Source organism: Aotus nancymaae, unplaced genomic scaffold, assembly GCF_030222135.1.
Source record: "Aotus nancymaae isolate 86718 unplaced genomic scaffold, 86718_ANA_hifiasm-v0.15.2.pri h1tg000020l, whole genome shotgun sequence".
In the NCBI taxonomy this organism is placed as follows: Eukaryota; Metazoa; Chordata; class Mammalia; order Primates; family Aotidae; genus Aotus; species Aotus nancymaae.
In genome coordinates this window covers 8,233,277-8,250,504 of record NW_026988432.1, presented here as the reverse complement: position 1 = coordinate 8,250,504, position 17,228 = coordinate 8,233,277, and the positions used below count along the sequence as shown (strand labels likewise).

Sequence of the window (17,228 nt, the reverse complement as noted above, 5' to 3'; positions counted from 1 at the left end):
TGTGTAGGAGTCTAGGTCTCCTTGTAGGTCTCTAAGAGCTTGCTTTATGAATCTGGGTGCTCCTGTATTGGGTTCATATATATTTAGGATAGTTAGCTCTTCTCATTGCATTGACCCCTTTACCATTATGTAATGCTCTTGTCTCTTTTGATCTTTGTTGGTTTAAAGTCTGTTTTATCAGACTAAAATTTCAACCCTTGCTTTTTTTTTGGCTTTCCATTTGCTTCGTAAATCTTCCTCCATCCCTTTATTTTGAGCCTATGTGTGTTTTTGCACGTGAGATGGGTCTCCTAATACAGCACACCGATGGGTCTTGACTCTTTATCCAATTTGTCAGTCTGTGTCTTTTAATTGGGGCATTTAGCCCATTTACATTTAAGGTTAATTTATTGTTATGTATGAATTTGATTCTATCATTATGATGATAATGATAACTGGTTATTTTGCCCATTAGTTGATGCAGTTTTTCATAGTGCTGATGGTCTTTACAATTTGTTACGTTTTGGAAGTGGCTGGTACCAATTTTTCCTTTCCATATTTAGTGCTTCCTTCAGGAGCTCTTATAAGACAGGCCTGGTAGTGACAAAATCTTTCAGCATTTTGCTTGTCTGTAAAGGATTTTATTTCTTCTTCACTTATGTAGCTTAGCTTGGCTGGATATGAAATTCTGGGTTGGCAATTATTTTCTTTTAGAATGTTGAATATTATCCCCCACTCTCTTCTGGCTTGTAGGGTTTCTGCAGAGATCTGCCCAAGTCTCCCTTGAACATTTTATGTTTTTTTTACATCCTCTTGCACACAACACACCTCACAGCCCCCAACCCGCAGAGCACATTGTGAACACTTTCCACAGAGAAGAACCCCATCAATAACTGCTGCTGAGAATGGGATTGAATCAAAATCCAGTAGTCGTCTTAGTCGCCATTTCTCTTCGGGACAGTGAACCTGCCAATCACCCCACCATTAAAATGGGGCCAGGCTCTGAAAGGGCAGCACAGTTTCCCTTCCTCCTGAAATCAAAGCTTGAGTGCTTATACTGTGACACCCAGGCAGTCTGGAAACCTACTGCAACCTGAAAACCATGCCTTTCAGCCAGTTCTTCCCCATCTTTTCCTCAGATAATTTATTCTCACTTTATCCACTATTTAGCTGCATATTTTTTCATAAGATCTCAAAGTGTAGACCCACTCTTTGTTTACAAACTTTACTGCAATGGGAAACTAAGACAAATAAGCAAACATTTTATTTTTAAACTTTTTAAACCTAGATTCCACAAATAAGTGAAGTCATGCAGGATTTTTTCTTTTTGTGTCTGGCTTATTTCACTTAGCATAATGTCCTCGAGGTTTATCCACCTTGTCACACGTGACAGGATTTCCTTCTTTTTTTAAGGGTTGATAATACTCCATTGCGTATATGTACCACGTTTTCTTTATCCATTCGTCTGTTGATGGACACCTAGGTTGCATCCACATCTTGACTATTGTGGACAATTATGCAATACATACATGGTGCAAATATTTCTTCAAGATTCTGATTTCATTTCCTTTGTATATATACCCATCAGAAGGATTGCTGGTTCATATGATAGTTTTATTTTAAATTTCTTTTTTTGTTTTGTTTTGGAGATGGAGTTTCGCTCCTGTCACCCAGGCTGGAGTGTAGTGGTGCAATCTTGGCTCACTGCAAGCTCCACCTCCCAGGTTCAAGTGATTCTCCTGCCTCAGTCTCCATGTAGCTGCAATTACAGGTGTCTGCCACCATGCTCAGCTAATTTTTGTATTTTTAGTAGAGATGAGGTTTTGCCATGTTGGCCAGGCTGGTTTCAAACTCCTGACCTCAGGTGATCCACTCACCTTGGCCTCCCAAAGTGCTGGAATTACAGGAGTGAGCCACTGCACCTGGCCTATTTTTAATTTCTTGAGAAATTTCCGTTCTGTACCAATAATGGCTATACCCATTTACATTTCCACCAACAGTGTACAAGGGATCCCTTTTCTCCACATCCTTACCAACACTTGCCATCTCTCATCTTTATGGTAACAGCCATTCTAATAGGTGTGAGGTGAGAGCTCACTGTGGTTTTGATTTGCATTTCCCTGATAACTAGTAATGTTGAACATCTTTCCATATACCTATTGGCCAGTGTTATGTCTTCTTTGGAAAAATGTCAATTTTTGCCCACTGTTTAATTGGGTTGTTCTTTTGCTATGAAATCCTGCCATTTGTGGCAGCATGGATGAATCTGGAGGACATTATGTTAAGTGAAATAAGCCAGACATGGAAAGACAAATACTGTATAATCTCACCTGTATGTGGAATCTAAAAAACTTGAACTTACAGAAGCAGGGAATAGAACAGTGGTTAGAAGGACCTGGGAGTGCAGAAAAAAGGGAGGTGTTGGCTAAAGAATACCAACTTCTGGTTATAAGATAAATAAGTTCTGGGGACCTACTATACAGTATGGGTGGTGATAGATGATGAGCTAATTCATTTGATTGTGGTAATTATTGCACCTTGTTTACATACAGCAAATCATCACATTGCATTGCCTGAATATATTCTATCTTTATTTGACAGTTAATTATTTTTTTAAAAAAAATTTTAAGCACTTGTTTTCTTTGGGCGTTTTTACATTTCCCAAATTTTCTAGATGATGTGTTACTTTTGTAATCAGGAAAATACAGTACAAAAAAATTAAAGTCTGCATGCTTAAAACAGAATATTCTATCCAATCTTTGTGGTTAAAGTACAGGTTGTAGAAATCTTTTTTAAAAATAGACTCAGAATACTTAACAATTAAGATGGCTTTCTTTATTAAGGTCTAATTTATATGACTTTAACAGTATAATCCACTTGAAAGTACAAACACTTGTATCACACTGCCCAATTATGAATCTAAACTTCAGATGCATTCTTTCATATGAAATGTGTTACCTATTTGTAACCTCTTTTTAGGAATGTTTGACCACTTGGTTCAGATCCATTCATTTACTCAGTCTTTAAACACAAATTATTTCAAGGTATACTGTATGTCTGGTACTATATAGACAAAGTGGTAAGTAAAGACAAATTTGACACTTGTGTAGAAAAACACTCTCTCAAATTGTGTTTTTCCTCTGCTCTCACACTACCACAACAATTGTCAACACAGACTTCTGTGACCAAAGGTTTAGGTGATTTTCTCACACACCGAGTAACAGACACCAGTTGAGTGTCCACCAATTCAATTTCAACACTATCTACCTGAGGATAATAGATCGCACAGGCTGGGGGCTCAGTCCCAAAGACATCCCGTTCCCCGTTGCCAACCCCCGCTTCAAACACCAATTGCAAGTCCAGGCCTCTAGAACCTCTGACTGGTGGGCTTCAAGTTGGGGTTCCCATGACCTTTCTTCAGGTTTGGTTAATCTGGTGGAGTGTCCCACAGAACTCAAGAAAATACATTTGTCAGTTTATTATCAAGGATATTTCAAGAGATACAGATGAAGAGATGCATAGGGTGAGATATGTGTAAAGGGGCACAGAGCTCCCATGCCCTCCCCATCCACGCCACCCTCCAGGGGCCTCCATGTGTTCAGTTATCCAGAAGCTCTCCAAACCCCATCCTTCCGAGTTTTTATGGAGGCTTCGTTACATGGGCATGATTGACAACCCCATAGAAATGGGATTGGACAAAAAGCATATCATCTATACCCAGCAAGACCTGTCTATTCAGACTTTTCTTGGCCTCTCTGTGTAGCAGTCTCCCCTCTAGGTATGGGGTGGGATCCTCTCTGGAATGAGGGTCTTTTGACTCATATTCAGATTAGTGTCTTACCTTGGGCAGGAGAAAGGACAGGAGAAGGTCAGAGAGAGAGCTTCCATTTCCTGAGGTCTAAAGTGCTCTGTGACATTATAACAAGGACCCTGGGGGTTTGGAGCCAGGACCTGTGATGAAAACCTGTATATCTGCATATCCTAATACCACAATACCTGATTTAGCTGAACATACATTGTTTTTGAAAAGTCCTAGACAATTTAAAAACAATTAAGGAAACAGGATTTTTTCTTAAGAAATAAAGGTGAAAGAAAGCACAGGGGTCAGGTAGAGATTCAATCCACTGTACTTCACTGTAAAGGGGCCCAGCCTGTAGCCAACACGGCTTCTCACTCCATTCCCTGCCCTGCCTGCAGCTTCCACATGAACAAACCTGGCTTAGAACAAGGCTGGGTAACCTTGCACCTTGCTGAGTGAGCCCTGGATGACTGGGGAAAATAAAGAAGAAAAGCAAATGGGTATGGATGTTTTGGAAGTTAATCAATAGTTCATAACATTTACTTTTTTCTTTAAGTTTTGCTAATAGATCTCAGGTTGAGCCATGTCAGCCCTTAAACCCTTCTCTTTAAAAAAGAATTATTTCCAGAAGCCACTTTTTTGCTGACTTTTTTCATTTATATCCCAATGCTGTGTTGATTCATAAGAGGACAAAAGTGTCTTGAACCATAAGGCCATTATTTTTCCTTCCATCACAAGAGATAAATACAGTTAAAATAATTTAAAGCAAGCCAGTGAAATATATAAATGAATAATTTACTCCAGGACTGCGACCCTCTAGGCTAAGTTTCTGCCAATGACAAGTATTTATGGCTGAGTTATAAACTCTTAGAAAAGGCTCATGATGGAAATACTGTCAGTCCCTTCCCTCAGAGTTCCACAGGCAAAAGCGGCCATTCATGCCTATAGTTTAACCTCTATTGGGATTGGGGTGGAGTTAGGGAGTGAAGAAACCAAGTAACTTAGAACCTAAATAACTGGAACAAAGAACATGCCAGGGAAAACCCACAGATCCTGACTCTCTAATGTCCAGCATTAGGCTGGAAAATGCAAATTAAAGCCACAGCGAGATATCACCTCACACCTGTTTGAATGGCTCTATCAAAAAGATGAAAGATAATGAGTGGTTTTCCCCCTCATCACGATGTATGTGGTTGACTCCATTTCTCACCACGTCTTCTCATAAGACTTTCAGGAACAAGCAATTCCTGGCCAAGAAACAAAAGCAAAATCATCCCAATCCCCAGTGGATTCAGATAAAAGCTGGAAATAAAATCAGATGCAACTCCAAAATGGAGACACTGAAGAAGAACCAAGCTGGGTTTATAAGGAATTGCAGATGAGATGGCACACATATTGATGCTGTGTCAGGGTCACGATCATCTCAGCATATTGAGCTGCTAATTTCACCACTATCTGGACATTCAAACATGATTTGTTGGGAATATGTTTTCACTCTGTTTATATGCTCTGCACTAGTAGATAGGTTCAGTAATAAATACATGAGAATTTGCATTTCAGAAAAAGAAAGAAGAAAGAATAGGAAGGAAGGAAGGAGGGAGGGAGGGAGGGAAACAAAGCGTTGGCAAGGATGTGGAGAAAACAGAAAAACAGAACCCTCACGCGCTGCTGAAAGACAAATACCACATAATCCCACTTAAATATAGAACCTAAAATAGTTAATGTCTCAGAAGTAGAAAGTAGAATGATGGTAACCAGAGGTTGTACAGGAGGATGGGGAGGGAGATAATGGGAGTTGTTGGTTAAAGAGTGTAAAATTTCAGATATACAAAGAGAATAAGTTTTGAGGTTTTTTTGTTTTTTTTTTTTGTTTTTTTTTTTTTTTTGAGACAGAATCTTGCTCTGTCACCCAGACTGGAGTGCAGTGGCATGATATTGGCTCACTGCAACCTTCACTTCCTGGGTTTAAGCGATTCTCCTGCCTCAGTCTCCCAAGTAGCTGGGACTACAGGTGCACACCACCACACCCAGCTGGTTTTTGTATTTTAGTAGAGACACGGTTTCACCATGTTGGCCAGGTTGGTCTCAAACTCCTGACCTCAAGTAATCCACCCGCCTCAGTCTCCCAAAGTGCTGGGATTACAGGCATGAGCCACCACGCCCAGCCATGTTTTAAGATTTATCATACAGCAGAATGACTATAGTCAATAATAATGTATACTTCAAAATAACAGAGTAAATTTCAAATGCCTCGCCTTAGAAATCACAGGTAAATGAGGTGATGGATATGTTAATTGCCTTGATTTAATCACCCCACATTGTATACATATATCAAAATATCACATTGTACCCCCAAAATATACACAAATATTATGTCAACTAAAAATACTGATTTAATTTTTTTAGATAAAAAACTGAAATATTGGGCCTCATTTTGTGTGCAGATGGACCACACATAGTGAGTTGACACAGAGCAGATGTTGGTGAGGTGACAGATTCCGAATTTTCAGGTCACTCCAAGTTTTAACTTTATATGACGTAGACGGATAGTCAGCCTTTGTCCCACTTCAGACATTGGTTTACCGAAAACACCAAGACTGAGGAGAAAAGCCTTGGAGCCTAGTCCTGTCTTCTAATTCTTTTCCCTGGAAGACCTCACAGAGGACACTTAATGTTTTAGATACTTTCTTTGGCAACTGCAAAATGGTGATAAAAAATTAACCACAAGGGTAGCTGTGAGACTTAAAAAAAGGATGTAGAGGTGCTTTCAATGCTTAAAGCACCAAACAATTTAACTTATTAATCATGCATATATTATATATGCATTTATATTTTATGTAGACACATTCCAAATGAGGGTTAAAGAGATAAGTTGTTTCTATTTTTGTCATGTTGAGATGTCACATGGAAGCAGGTGTGCATGGCAGACCATGCTTGCTCCTGCAGCTAGACTCACCTTCCTAGGGAGAGCCACAGGTACTGTTGATAAACATACATAAAATAACTGTTGCTTTGGCAGACCACGGGACATAGTGGTAGCCCAAAGTTTGTTGAACTTTCCTTTATGCCTGAAATATGCATCAAGTGGATACTGGTATGGTAATATTATTCCAAGTTTTCAAAGGTCAACTTTCCTTGTCCAGATAAATCAGTTTTATGCTCTTTGTATTTCAGAAGCCTTTCCCTGTTTATAGCAAGAAGGTCCTAAGGTGTAGATTATTTTCAGAGAATTAAAGGGCCATGACTTCAACCTCTAATCCTTCTCCTGAGTAAATAGCAACTACTCTTCCTCAAAATAAAAGTATTATCAGGCTTTAACTAAGAAACATAAGGCCCAGAGAATTCACATAATTTTCCTGTCATTATAGAACAAACCAATGAGGGAAGCAAGTTTCCCGCCTGATGTACAAATTTTGCTACAATTTGCCTCTCTTGATGGCATTTAAAAATATATATATCAGGTAGGAAACTTTCTTTATATTGAAAATAGTTCTCCCAAATAGTTTAAACACTTTAAAGGTTTATGTCACTTGAGAAACATATAGTCTAAGATGGTCTGTATGTAAGTTTCACCTACACAATACAGAATGACTGCATTAGCTCCCTTTTCTGGCGCCATAATGTAGCATAATTCAGTAACGTGGGCCATCAGTTCTCTACAGAAATTGGTGTGTGGCAAGGGTATTTAAGTCAGCACATGGGGACGAAGAGATGAGAATATCTTCAAGCTGACACTTTTATTCAGAAAAATGTTAAGGCTGACTCCTTTGTTTTAGATGTCTCATATTTTTACACAACTATTTCTTAGCCTTATATTTCTTACACACTTACCTCAATTTTTATGAACACATTATTTAAAGGAAACTGTAGAGACGCTTCAAAAGTCAGACTGTGAATAGCAGCACATATCTCACTATCGTAGTGGACTAGTGTGCAGAAAAGAGTTCATGTAGCAGGCCTGGGTTCTAAGTGATCCTCCTACCTCAGCCTCCCAAGTAGCTGGGACCACAGGGACATGCCATCATGCCAGGCTAATATTTTTAAAAATTTTTTGTAGAGACAAGATCCCACTATGTTGCTCAGGCTGGTCTCGAACTCTAGACCTCAAGCAATCCTCCTACCTTGGCCTCCCAAAGCACCTGGATAACAGACAGGAGTCACCACGCCTGGCTCTGAGTGATTTGTATGGCCTAGCCAAGACTGTTTCTGTTTAGTTTTATTTCCAGATCTCTTGTATTCATGTTTGTGAACGTGCCTTGATTGAAATCAGGAATTAGAAACTAAATACCAAGTACATAGAAAAGAAAATGAAGTAGATGTAACAAGTTCTCTGGTTGGATAATCACAGCAGTGGGACTGTCATGTAGATACCGTCACCTTTGACTCACAAAGTGTCTCTTGGGAATCTGGCTTCCTGTTATAACAGATTAACAATAAAAAACTAGAAAAATGGCAAAAAATCGACTATGGACTATTGAGGGAAATAAACGAGGTAGGTGATGCTTTGTATTGAGTGAGGAGACCAAATTAGAACACACATACAAGAGTGTAATGATACGAGGTAATTTAAAGTGGGGCTTACCCATCTTGCTGCTTCTTATAGCCCACCACATACAGCAAAGTGCAAGACTTGGTGCTCAGAGGACAGCAGGACAGTCACAAGATGGTTGTATCTATTGTCCTCTGTTTAGTGAGGCAAAGAAATACGCTATCCAGCTTAGAATTCTTTCCATCTAAAAATGATAATTTTAAAAATTCCTGCATAAAAGGAATCAGCTTTACTAAACTTTGAAGATTCATGTATATAAAACATCTCAGTACTTATTACCTAAAAAAATAAGGTCTATTGTATCTGTAAACTTCAAATAAAACAAGTATGAGAATGTATATGTCCTTATAGCAATGTAATAGAAATATCATCTTAAAATGAACCATCAGTATTAAAAGGCAACCAACATGCTATTTCACAGTTGTATTCAGGGTTCCCCCTCCCCAGGACCTGGGATTTGCTGGAAGGACGCACAGCACTCAGCCTTCGGCCATGCTCACGGCTCAGATTTATGACAGCAGAAAAATCTAAGGCAAATCAGCAAAGGGATAAGCTGCCTGGGCAAAGTCAGAAGGACTGGCTGATATCTCCAAAGAAAAGCAGGTGTTTAGCGTAAACCACATGGACTGTATAAGCAGTTTAGACTGAATAAACCACCCCATCAGTTAGAGAATGGTCAAAAGGTTCCAAAAATCCAAGTTCCCACATGCCCACAGAGAGCCAACCTTGCAGGCAGGTCATCCTAAGGACTGTATCCCCAGGCCTGGAAGACAGAGCCAGACCCTGTCTCTAAAACAAAATAAAACAAATTATCACATGGAGCCTTGTGAAATATCACCCTGATACATCAGCCTGGGAACAAGTTCCCGGAATCCACATCTTTTAGCAAGCAGACCGGATGATTCTGATGTTGGTTCCACAGAGCGGCTTTGAGAAACACTGCTCTACTCTAGGAAGCACCTGCCAGGGGAGCTCCAGCAGCTGATCCCCAGCCTGCCCGTGGGTTCCTCCTCCCTCCTTTCTTAGGGTATTGACTTTAGAACACTGGTAACTGGCAGTTTTGTCTCTGTCTCTTTGAAAGATATGCACATCGCACATCTTTTTAACAGCCAAATAAGTCCCTTGTCAGCTTTTGATGGATAAATGTCTTTCTCAAGAACCTGGGAGCCATCCCTTTGAAATGTAACCATCGACAAAGATAGCACCCTTACCTCCCAGTCTGAGAGGGTAGGAGACTACCACAAGCACCTCGCTCAAGGTGCGAACGTACCTGCTGTCATAAAGATACGAGAAGTTTATTTTTCCTTTGGATAAAGCCAATTATTAGCTAACACATATAGTCACCCCCAATTACCAGTTGAATCTAGGATGAAGCATTCATGATGAATGTCTGACAAGCCCTCTTACTTGAAGACTAGTTATCATTCATCTTTAGAGCATGGATGTAATGGCTTGTATCTATTTGGCTGTATGAGAGAGTGAGATTTGTCTTTGCAATCTCTTAGGAGGTTACCTGTGATATGTATTATATTCTGATTTAGTGCTTATTCAGTAGCAAAATTATTTTGTTTTCTAACTTTGCGGAGTTGTTTTCTGGGTAGGGAGGAGATTTTGTTTCTGATTATATTTCTCCAGCACATTTTTATCATTACTGTTGTTTAATCAGGTATAACTCTACATTACAGTGTTACCATTATTCTTATTCTCAGGAAATAATGGGAAATTTTCCAAATGCTGCAGTGAAATAAACAGCCTGCCGTCTGCAGGCTGCAACAAGACACACAATAGGCATGCTATACCATTTAAATATATTATGTATTTAGCTGTCCAATATAAACTACATAAACATGAGAGAACATATACGTTCAGAATGTTTTAATATGGAAAATAAACTTTTGTTTTAGGGGGAAGATTTTAGAGGTGACACCCTCACTATCCCTAAGGAAGAAGAGACGAGTATTCTGATTACTCCAGCTCTGGTTTCAAGAAGCCATTAAGGTCTGTGCACAAGAGTAAGAGAGCAGGATTTGAGAGGAAGGGAAGGAAGGAGGAGCCTCAGAAGGAGGAAGGAAGGGTGTGCTTGGGAACTTTTAGCAGATTCCTGGAAAGTTGCTCCAGGGAGTAGGCTTTTCCACACAGGAAGCATCCAGTGGGTGGATCTGGTGAGGACATGAGGATCAGGTGCTTTGCTGTGGCCAGAAGCTGTGGCTATGAGACCTGAGCTGTCACCAGGTCTCCTCTGCCCAGATGCTACTCCTAAAGTTCCCCTAATCTGTTCCTGGTATGGATTTGACTTGACCAGCACCCAGCACCTCCCCTCCAGACCTTCAAGAGTGCTACCTGACTGTGCCTGTCCCTCACGGCACTGTGTGGACGGCCTGCCTCACAGGACTCCATGTTGTGCACAAGCCCCTGCAAAAAAGACAGGAAGGTAGAGGAGAACTTCCGCCCACAGCACGGGAGTCAGCTGAAGTATCCACAGCTGAAATAAAATAGTGGGAGACCCCCACCCCACTCCTTTGCCTAAACTTGCTCTAGATGTTGGTTCAGCCTGAAACCTATAGCTTGTATAAACCTCCTGAAGGACGCTCTGCAGCTGCACAGTCACCAGCTTCTGTTGTGATGAGTCTCCTGATGGGAGTAGTTTTTCTCTTCCACTTTGAGCAGAAAAGTAGTGCTGGGGCCAAGAATAAGAACTCTGAAGCCAGTCAGCCTGGATCTGAATCCCCGCCCCTCCACTTATTAGCTACGAAGCCTAAACAAGTCGTGTAAACTCTCCACACCTCACGTTCCTCATAGGTCAAATGAGGGGAGTCGTGCTGCTGTGACAAATGAATAAGGAATTACGAGTAAATTCTCAGAACAGCCACTGGCACACATAGAGACATGGTATATGTGTTTATCATTTAGCGGCCAAGACAAGGCCTTGTGACACTTAATTCTTATAACAGCTACTTGTAACTTTTTCCTCGGGTCCTTAGAAAACTTCAAAATGTGACCGGGTGCGACGGCTCACAGCACTTTGGGAGGCCGAGGCTGGTGGATCATCTGAGGTCAGGAGTTCCAGACCAGCCTGACCAAACATGGTGAAATCCCGTCTCTACTAAAAATACAAACATTAGCTGGGTGTGGTGGTGGCCGCCTGTAATCCCAGCTGCTCGGGAGTGTGAGGCAGAAGAAACACTTGAACCGGGAGGAGGAGGTAGCAGTGAGCCGAGATCGCGCCATTGCACTCCAGCCTGGGCGGCAGAGCAAGACCTTGTCCCAAAAAACATAAAACTAAAACTAAAAATAATATTTTTAAAACTTCAAAATGCAAATTCTATAGCATTTACAAAGACTGTATCTAAAGGTGCTACAAATGCTATACAGATCTTTTCGGAATATGAACTTCAGCAAGTCTTAGGCTGAGTATTTACCTCCAAATATTCTATCCAATTTTAAACCATTTTATGAAAAAAAACTTCACTAAGTGCTCTACAAAACATGACAGCCTATGCCTGGCTGTAAGAAATAATAACCAGGAAAAATTTCAAAATCTGCCGCTTTATGCTCTAGAGTTTAATTACCCATCTCATTGCTCTTTTTAAAAAAGAGCCAATAATTTAAAAAGGAATCACATGATTAGATTTCAGAACTGATAACTTTATTTGCTGGATAAGGAAGAGAAAATAGTAGCCAATATAAAAGCAAAACGACTTGTTTTGATTAAACTATTTGGGATTTGGCATGTGTTCATATGTTAAGTGTGGTTGTAAAATTGCCCACACCATCATGTGTATTTGTTGCGTGTTTACCATATGGCAGGCTGAAAAATAAACTTGTTACTCCTCCTAACAAATGTTCATAGATATCTCAGTTCATACACTTACACACACACACACACACACAAACACAAATTTAAAGAGTGAATAATCAATCCTAATGCTCTACATAAGATGTGAAAACTGAAGATACAGTGACATCAGGATACTTCATGAGCCTGTATTTTTATATGTATAAACTTGCCTCCCATGGGTTTATCTGCATTTTGCATCCTACAGAAAATACCCCACCCTTTGTTAATGAAATCTTCTCATCTCAATATCTACTTTTTATTTTGCCTATGTCCATCATCATCACAATAAGGTTTTTTCTTTTCACTCACTGTCCAACATGGCCAAAGCCACATTCCACCAATCCAACTGAGAGTATTACCATTTCAACTTAATACCTGTGAAAGAATCTCTCCCTCTGATTTAATTAATTAAAACACCACTCACATCTAAAGGATTGTGAACACCATGCTACTCTGAATTCTACCAAAGTTAAAAACATTGAATCAATCCTCGACATAAATTTTAGAGTGCTCAATGAAGATTGCAAAATATTTATTTTACAAAAGTTATACCTAAAACCTTATATTCCTCTGTTGAATAAATGTATTTTTTAAATCCCTGAGTCATTTTAGTATAAATAATAATTTGAAGATACAAACTGGAGTTCAAAGATCTACCTCTACTTATGACAGGTATGTTTTCTTCTTCATTTTCCATCCTCTTAAATAACATAGTCCTCCACAAACCTAGTACGTCGCCTTTGACTATTTATCAGAAGTCATATCAGTAATGTTTGAAATACTTCAGATGAAGTTCAAAGTAATCAACTGATAGAGTTATAATACTTAAATCAGAATTTCTACTAAGAATGAAATGCTATTAATCTTATAAGAAGAACTTTTTTATTTTTACATTTTAAGTAATTTCTACTTGCCTTTGGAGAAAACTTTGCACAATCATTTATGTTCAGTTTTTAATAAGGCTCTAAGAGACCACCTCAGGCTGTTAACAACAAGTGCTTTCGAATGTAAATTCCATATATGACAATAAAGTAAAAATGGTTATTTTACAGTCAGAGTCATTTGAAAGGTCTCGAATAATATGGCCATGCATTGACTATTTTTTCCTTTATTTTTCTTTATTTTATTTATTTATTTTGAGACAGAGTCTTGCTCTGTTGCCCAGGCTGTGATGCAATGGTGCAGTCTTAGCTCACTGCAGCCACGAATTCTTGGGCTCAAGGGCTCCTACCAACTCAGCCTCCCAAAGCACCATGTCTAGATGTTAAGTGGGAAGAAGATCAGTACATTTGTCTGAATTTGAATCCCTACTTGTAGTCTAAGCTCCTAGGGAGAGAAAAACTTCATGAAGAGTTGAAAATTCAATCTGAGGGCAAAGGTCCACCTGTAGAATAGCAGTTCCTAGGATCAACTGCTTTCTAATTCTGCAGACTTGCATCGTGTACAGTGGTGTTCAGTTAGAACTTGCTTTATGTATGTGAGGTAGCAATATACAGTCAACAATGTTCTCCATATAATAACGTCATCAAGTAAATTCAGTGTGTGACCTTTTAGAGTTTCATTCCCTCTGACAATAACTTATCACTATTATTGAATTCAATAGCTTATTTATCTACACGAATATAGTATGTATAAAAAATGATTGCAGGCCAACATTCTAGGTTTTTGTATGTTCAAAAAAATGAATAAATCAATAGTAGGGCTTACAAAACAAATTAACTGACCAGTTGCATTTTTTTAAATGCAGTATATCATTTAAAAAACGATCTAGGCAGAGGCAATGGTAAAGTAAAGATGAAACGACATAATAGCCATGATTGAGTAATCAACTTACTTGTGATTTTGGAAACTATGTTTCATCTGGATACCCAGTTTCACCAAGAAAACTAAATTGAGCTGAAAATTGTGGTTGATCTGTTTCAGTAGAGGCTATTTTAGCTTGTGACAGTGACATGGTGCTCTGGGATTCTGGTCGTGTGGCTCCATCATATAAATTAACTGTCATGGACATTTTATTTTCCATGTCGGTAAAGATAATAAGAGGCTGGGGTTCACCACATAACGTCATGGAAAGGGATATATCTGTCAGCCCAGTGCACACCAGCTCAGACAGTCCTCATGTCTACAAGCTTCATATCCATTCTAAATTCATAGGAGTGGGAAAGGTTCTGGATTAATAGAATCCTTAAAAAAACTGTCTTGTCTACAACCTGAAACTCTTCTGGAATCCAAATGGACTGGGAGTAAACTGGTTAGTTTTAGACAAATCAAAAGCCAACTAAATAAGCAACATTTATTTTCTTTCTTCAATATTTTTTTAATCCAACTCAGGAGCACAGAGCCTCAAAGTCAGTAACCTTCCCCAAGCCTGTATGACTACAGGCAAGATTTATAATCTGTGTAAATAAGATGTATCATCTATATGGGATATATTTATAACTTACAGCACTCTATTCCCCTGTCCTTCCTCTGTGTCAATCCTATACCTCACATATTCCCAGAAGAAACATCTAGGAAGATTCTCTTAGGTGTGGTACTATGATTTCCTAGTGAATACTTTTATAATGTTAATTTATTAATCCCATCCTCTGTTCCGGTGACCAGCAATTATATGCCACTTATATTAAAAATGCAAAATAAGAAAATGAAAGTTAAAAAATTAAATAGGTCTTTCTGGAAGTTACATGCATAAACAAAAGTTCATGAAAGTATTCTCTCGAAACATTGTAGCTGATCTATTGAAATTTCAGTTTCTTTGCTCAACAATCAGCAAACCTCAAAGGTTAAACGTTGATGAAAAAAAAATCAGGAAACCAAAGAGGTAGAAAGCTTAAAACTAAAATGGACACAAGCCCCTACTAGAATGAATAGAAACATTAACATAATTGGTCAAGAACATTTACTGGGCATATTCTGAAAAGATGCTTTGACAGCTTTAAGCAGATGCCATAATCCTTAATCTCAATTAATTTCTGATAACGAGAGCCTGTAATCTTTGGCTCTTGTTTGGAACATTACAAATAGATGCAGGCCAAGCATGGTGGCTCACACTACCACTCTCAGCACTTTAGGAGGCTGAGGCAGGGGGATTGCTTGAGCTCAGGACCGTCTTGGGCAACACAGTGAAACCCCATGTATACCAAAAATATAAAAATTAGCCAGTCTCAATCAATCAATCAATCAATACAAATAGATGCAGTTATGAAGTCACTCAAGGGTAGCAATTTTCAGACTATAAAATTTTGAGAAATTCAAGATGCTTAATGTTTCAATGACAGGAAAGCAGTTTTCTCTAATGTGGAAAAAACATAAAGACATTGAGATCTGGCTGAAACTCTACAGGAAAGAAAGTAAATGTGGTGGAAACTTGACAGGTTGGTTAGAAAAAGGAGAAAGTAGGAAAGTGTTGAGTGTTTTGAGGTAGTGGAAAGCACAAACTGAGATTCAAACCATGCTGACGGTATCTCTCTCCCCTGTGTAGCACACCTTTGTGCCCAGCCTAGGTGGATCGGGGCCCATGACCCATCACCGATCCTAGGACCAGATGGCTTCACCGATGAATTCTACAAACATTCTAGGAACCAGTGCCAATCCTGAGTTTAGAAACAGTTCTAAACTCAGTTTGTGAGACCAGCATCACCCTGATACCAAAGCAAAGAGGAAGGAAAGAAGGGAGGAAGGAAGGAAAGAAGGGAGGGAGGGAGCAAACAAACTACAGGCTGACATCCCTAATGAACACAGATGGAAAAATCCTCAACAAAATACTAACAAACTAAATTCACCATCATATTAAATGGACTGTAGATTCTAACTGAGCCAGATTTATCCCTAGGATGCAAGGATGGTTCAACATAGGTAAATCAATCAATATAATACACCACATTAACAAAATGCTACAAAAGGCCACACGATCATCACAACGGTGCATAAAGAGCATTTGACAAATTCAACATCCTTGTGTGATAAAAACTTTCAACAAATTAGGGATAGAAGGAACTTACCCCAACACAATAAAGGCCATCTGTAAAAGGGTCACAGCTAACATTGTACTGAGTCATGTAAAACTGAAAAATTTTGCTCTAAGATCAGGAACAAAGGTGGCCACTTTAAACACCTGTGCTCAACAAAGTACAAGAAGTCTTAACCAGAGTCATTAAGCAAGAAAAAGAAAACAAAAGCATTCAAATCAGAAAGGAAAATGCAATATTATCTCTGTTTGCAGATGACATAATTAAATATCTTTAAAACCCTAAAAATGCCACAAAAAAATCCTGTTTGAACAATAAATAAATTCAGTTAAGAGGCAGGATACAAAATCAACATTTCTGTACATAAACAACAAACTATCCAAGAAAGGAATTTTAAAAGTCCCACTCCTAGTAACAATAAAAAAATAAAATACTTAGGAATAAACACAACCAAAAATATTAAAGACTTGCACACTGAAAATTATAAAACAACTTATTATTTCTTGATTGTTGTTTTGCCATCTTTGCTCAAGAACTAACAATGGCTTTGCTTGACAATTATATGAGATGCAGGTTTTCACTGTCAACACTTAATTTAACCTACCTCATTCCATATTAATACAAAACTTAGACTCTCCGTACCAACCTAGTCATTTGACTACAGTCACCCATACACCATCTCCCCTTTCCTCCTGCATATTTGGGATTACTCTTCATAACCTGTTTCACCCTCATTTCTCAGCTCTAATCATTAATGCCTCATTTAAAGCTTGATGACCCTGCCTGAGTGGTCTCATTGGTGGAAGATGATCATACAAGGACATGAGTAATTATACTTTTCAAAGGCAAACAGAAGTTTGTTCAATATTAGCCTCCCCCAGAAACTTTCTGCAAGAACTGATTTTATTTCTTTTTTATTATTATTATTATACTTTAAGTTCTGGGGTACATGTGCAGATCTTGCAGGATTGTTACATAGGTACACACATGCCATGGTGGTTTGCTGCCTCCATTCCCTCATCACCTACATCAGGCATTTCTCCCAATGTTATCCCTCCCCAACCTCCTTACCCACTGCTATCTCTCCCCTAGCCC

The 17,228-nt window shown here is 39.0% G+C and overlaps 1 protein-coding gene across 6 annotated transcripts in view; it reads right to left on the bottom strand.

Moving 5' to 3' along the window:
• The window catches only part of CD226 (CD226 molecule), a 109,144-nt gene that overhangs the window by 17,929 nt on the left and 73,987 nt on the right, over window positions 1-17,228 (bottom strand). For 4 of the 6 annotated variants that reach the window (XM_012465390.3, XM_064379030.1, XM_012465392.3 and 1 more), the window contains one exon: window positions 2,310-2,374. The exons of the other annotated variants lie outside the window; for them this stretch is intronic. In XM_012465390.3, the coding sequence (XP_012320813.2) occupies window positions 2,310-2,374 (65 nt within the window). The remainder of the gene's footprint in view (window positions 1-2,309; window positions 2,375-17,228) is intronic. 6 annotated transcript variants of the gene reach the window in all.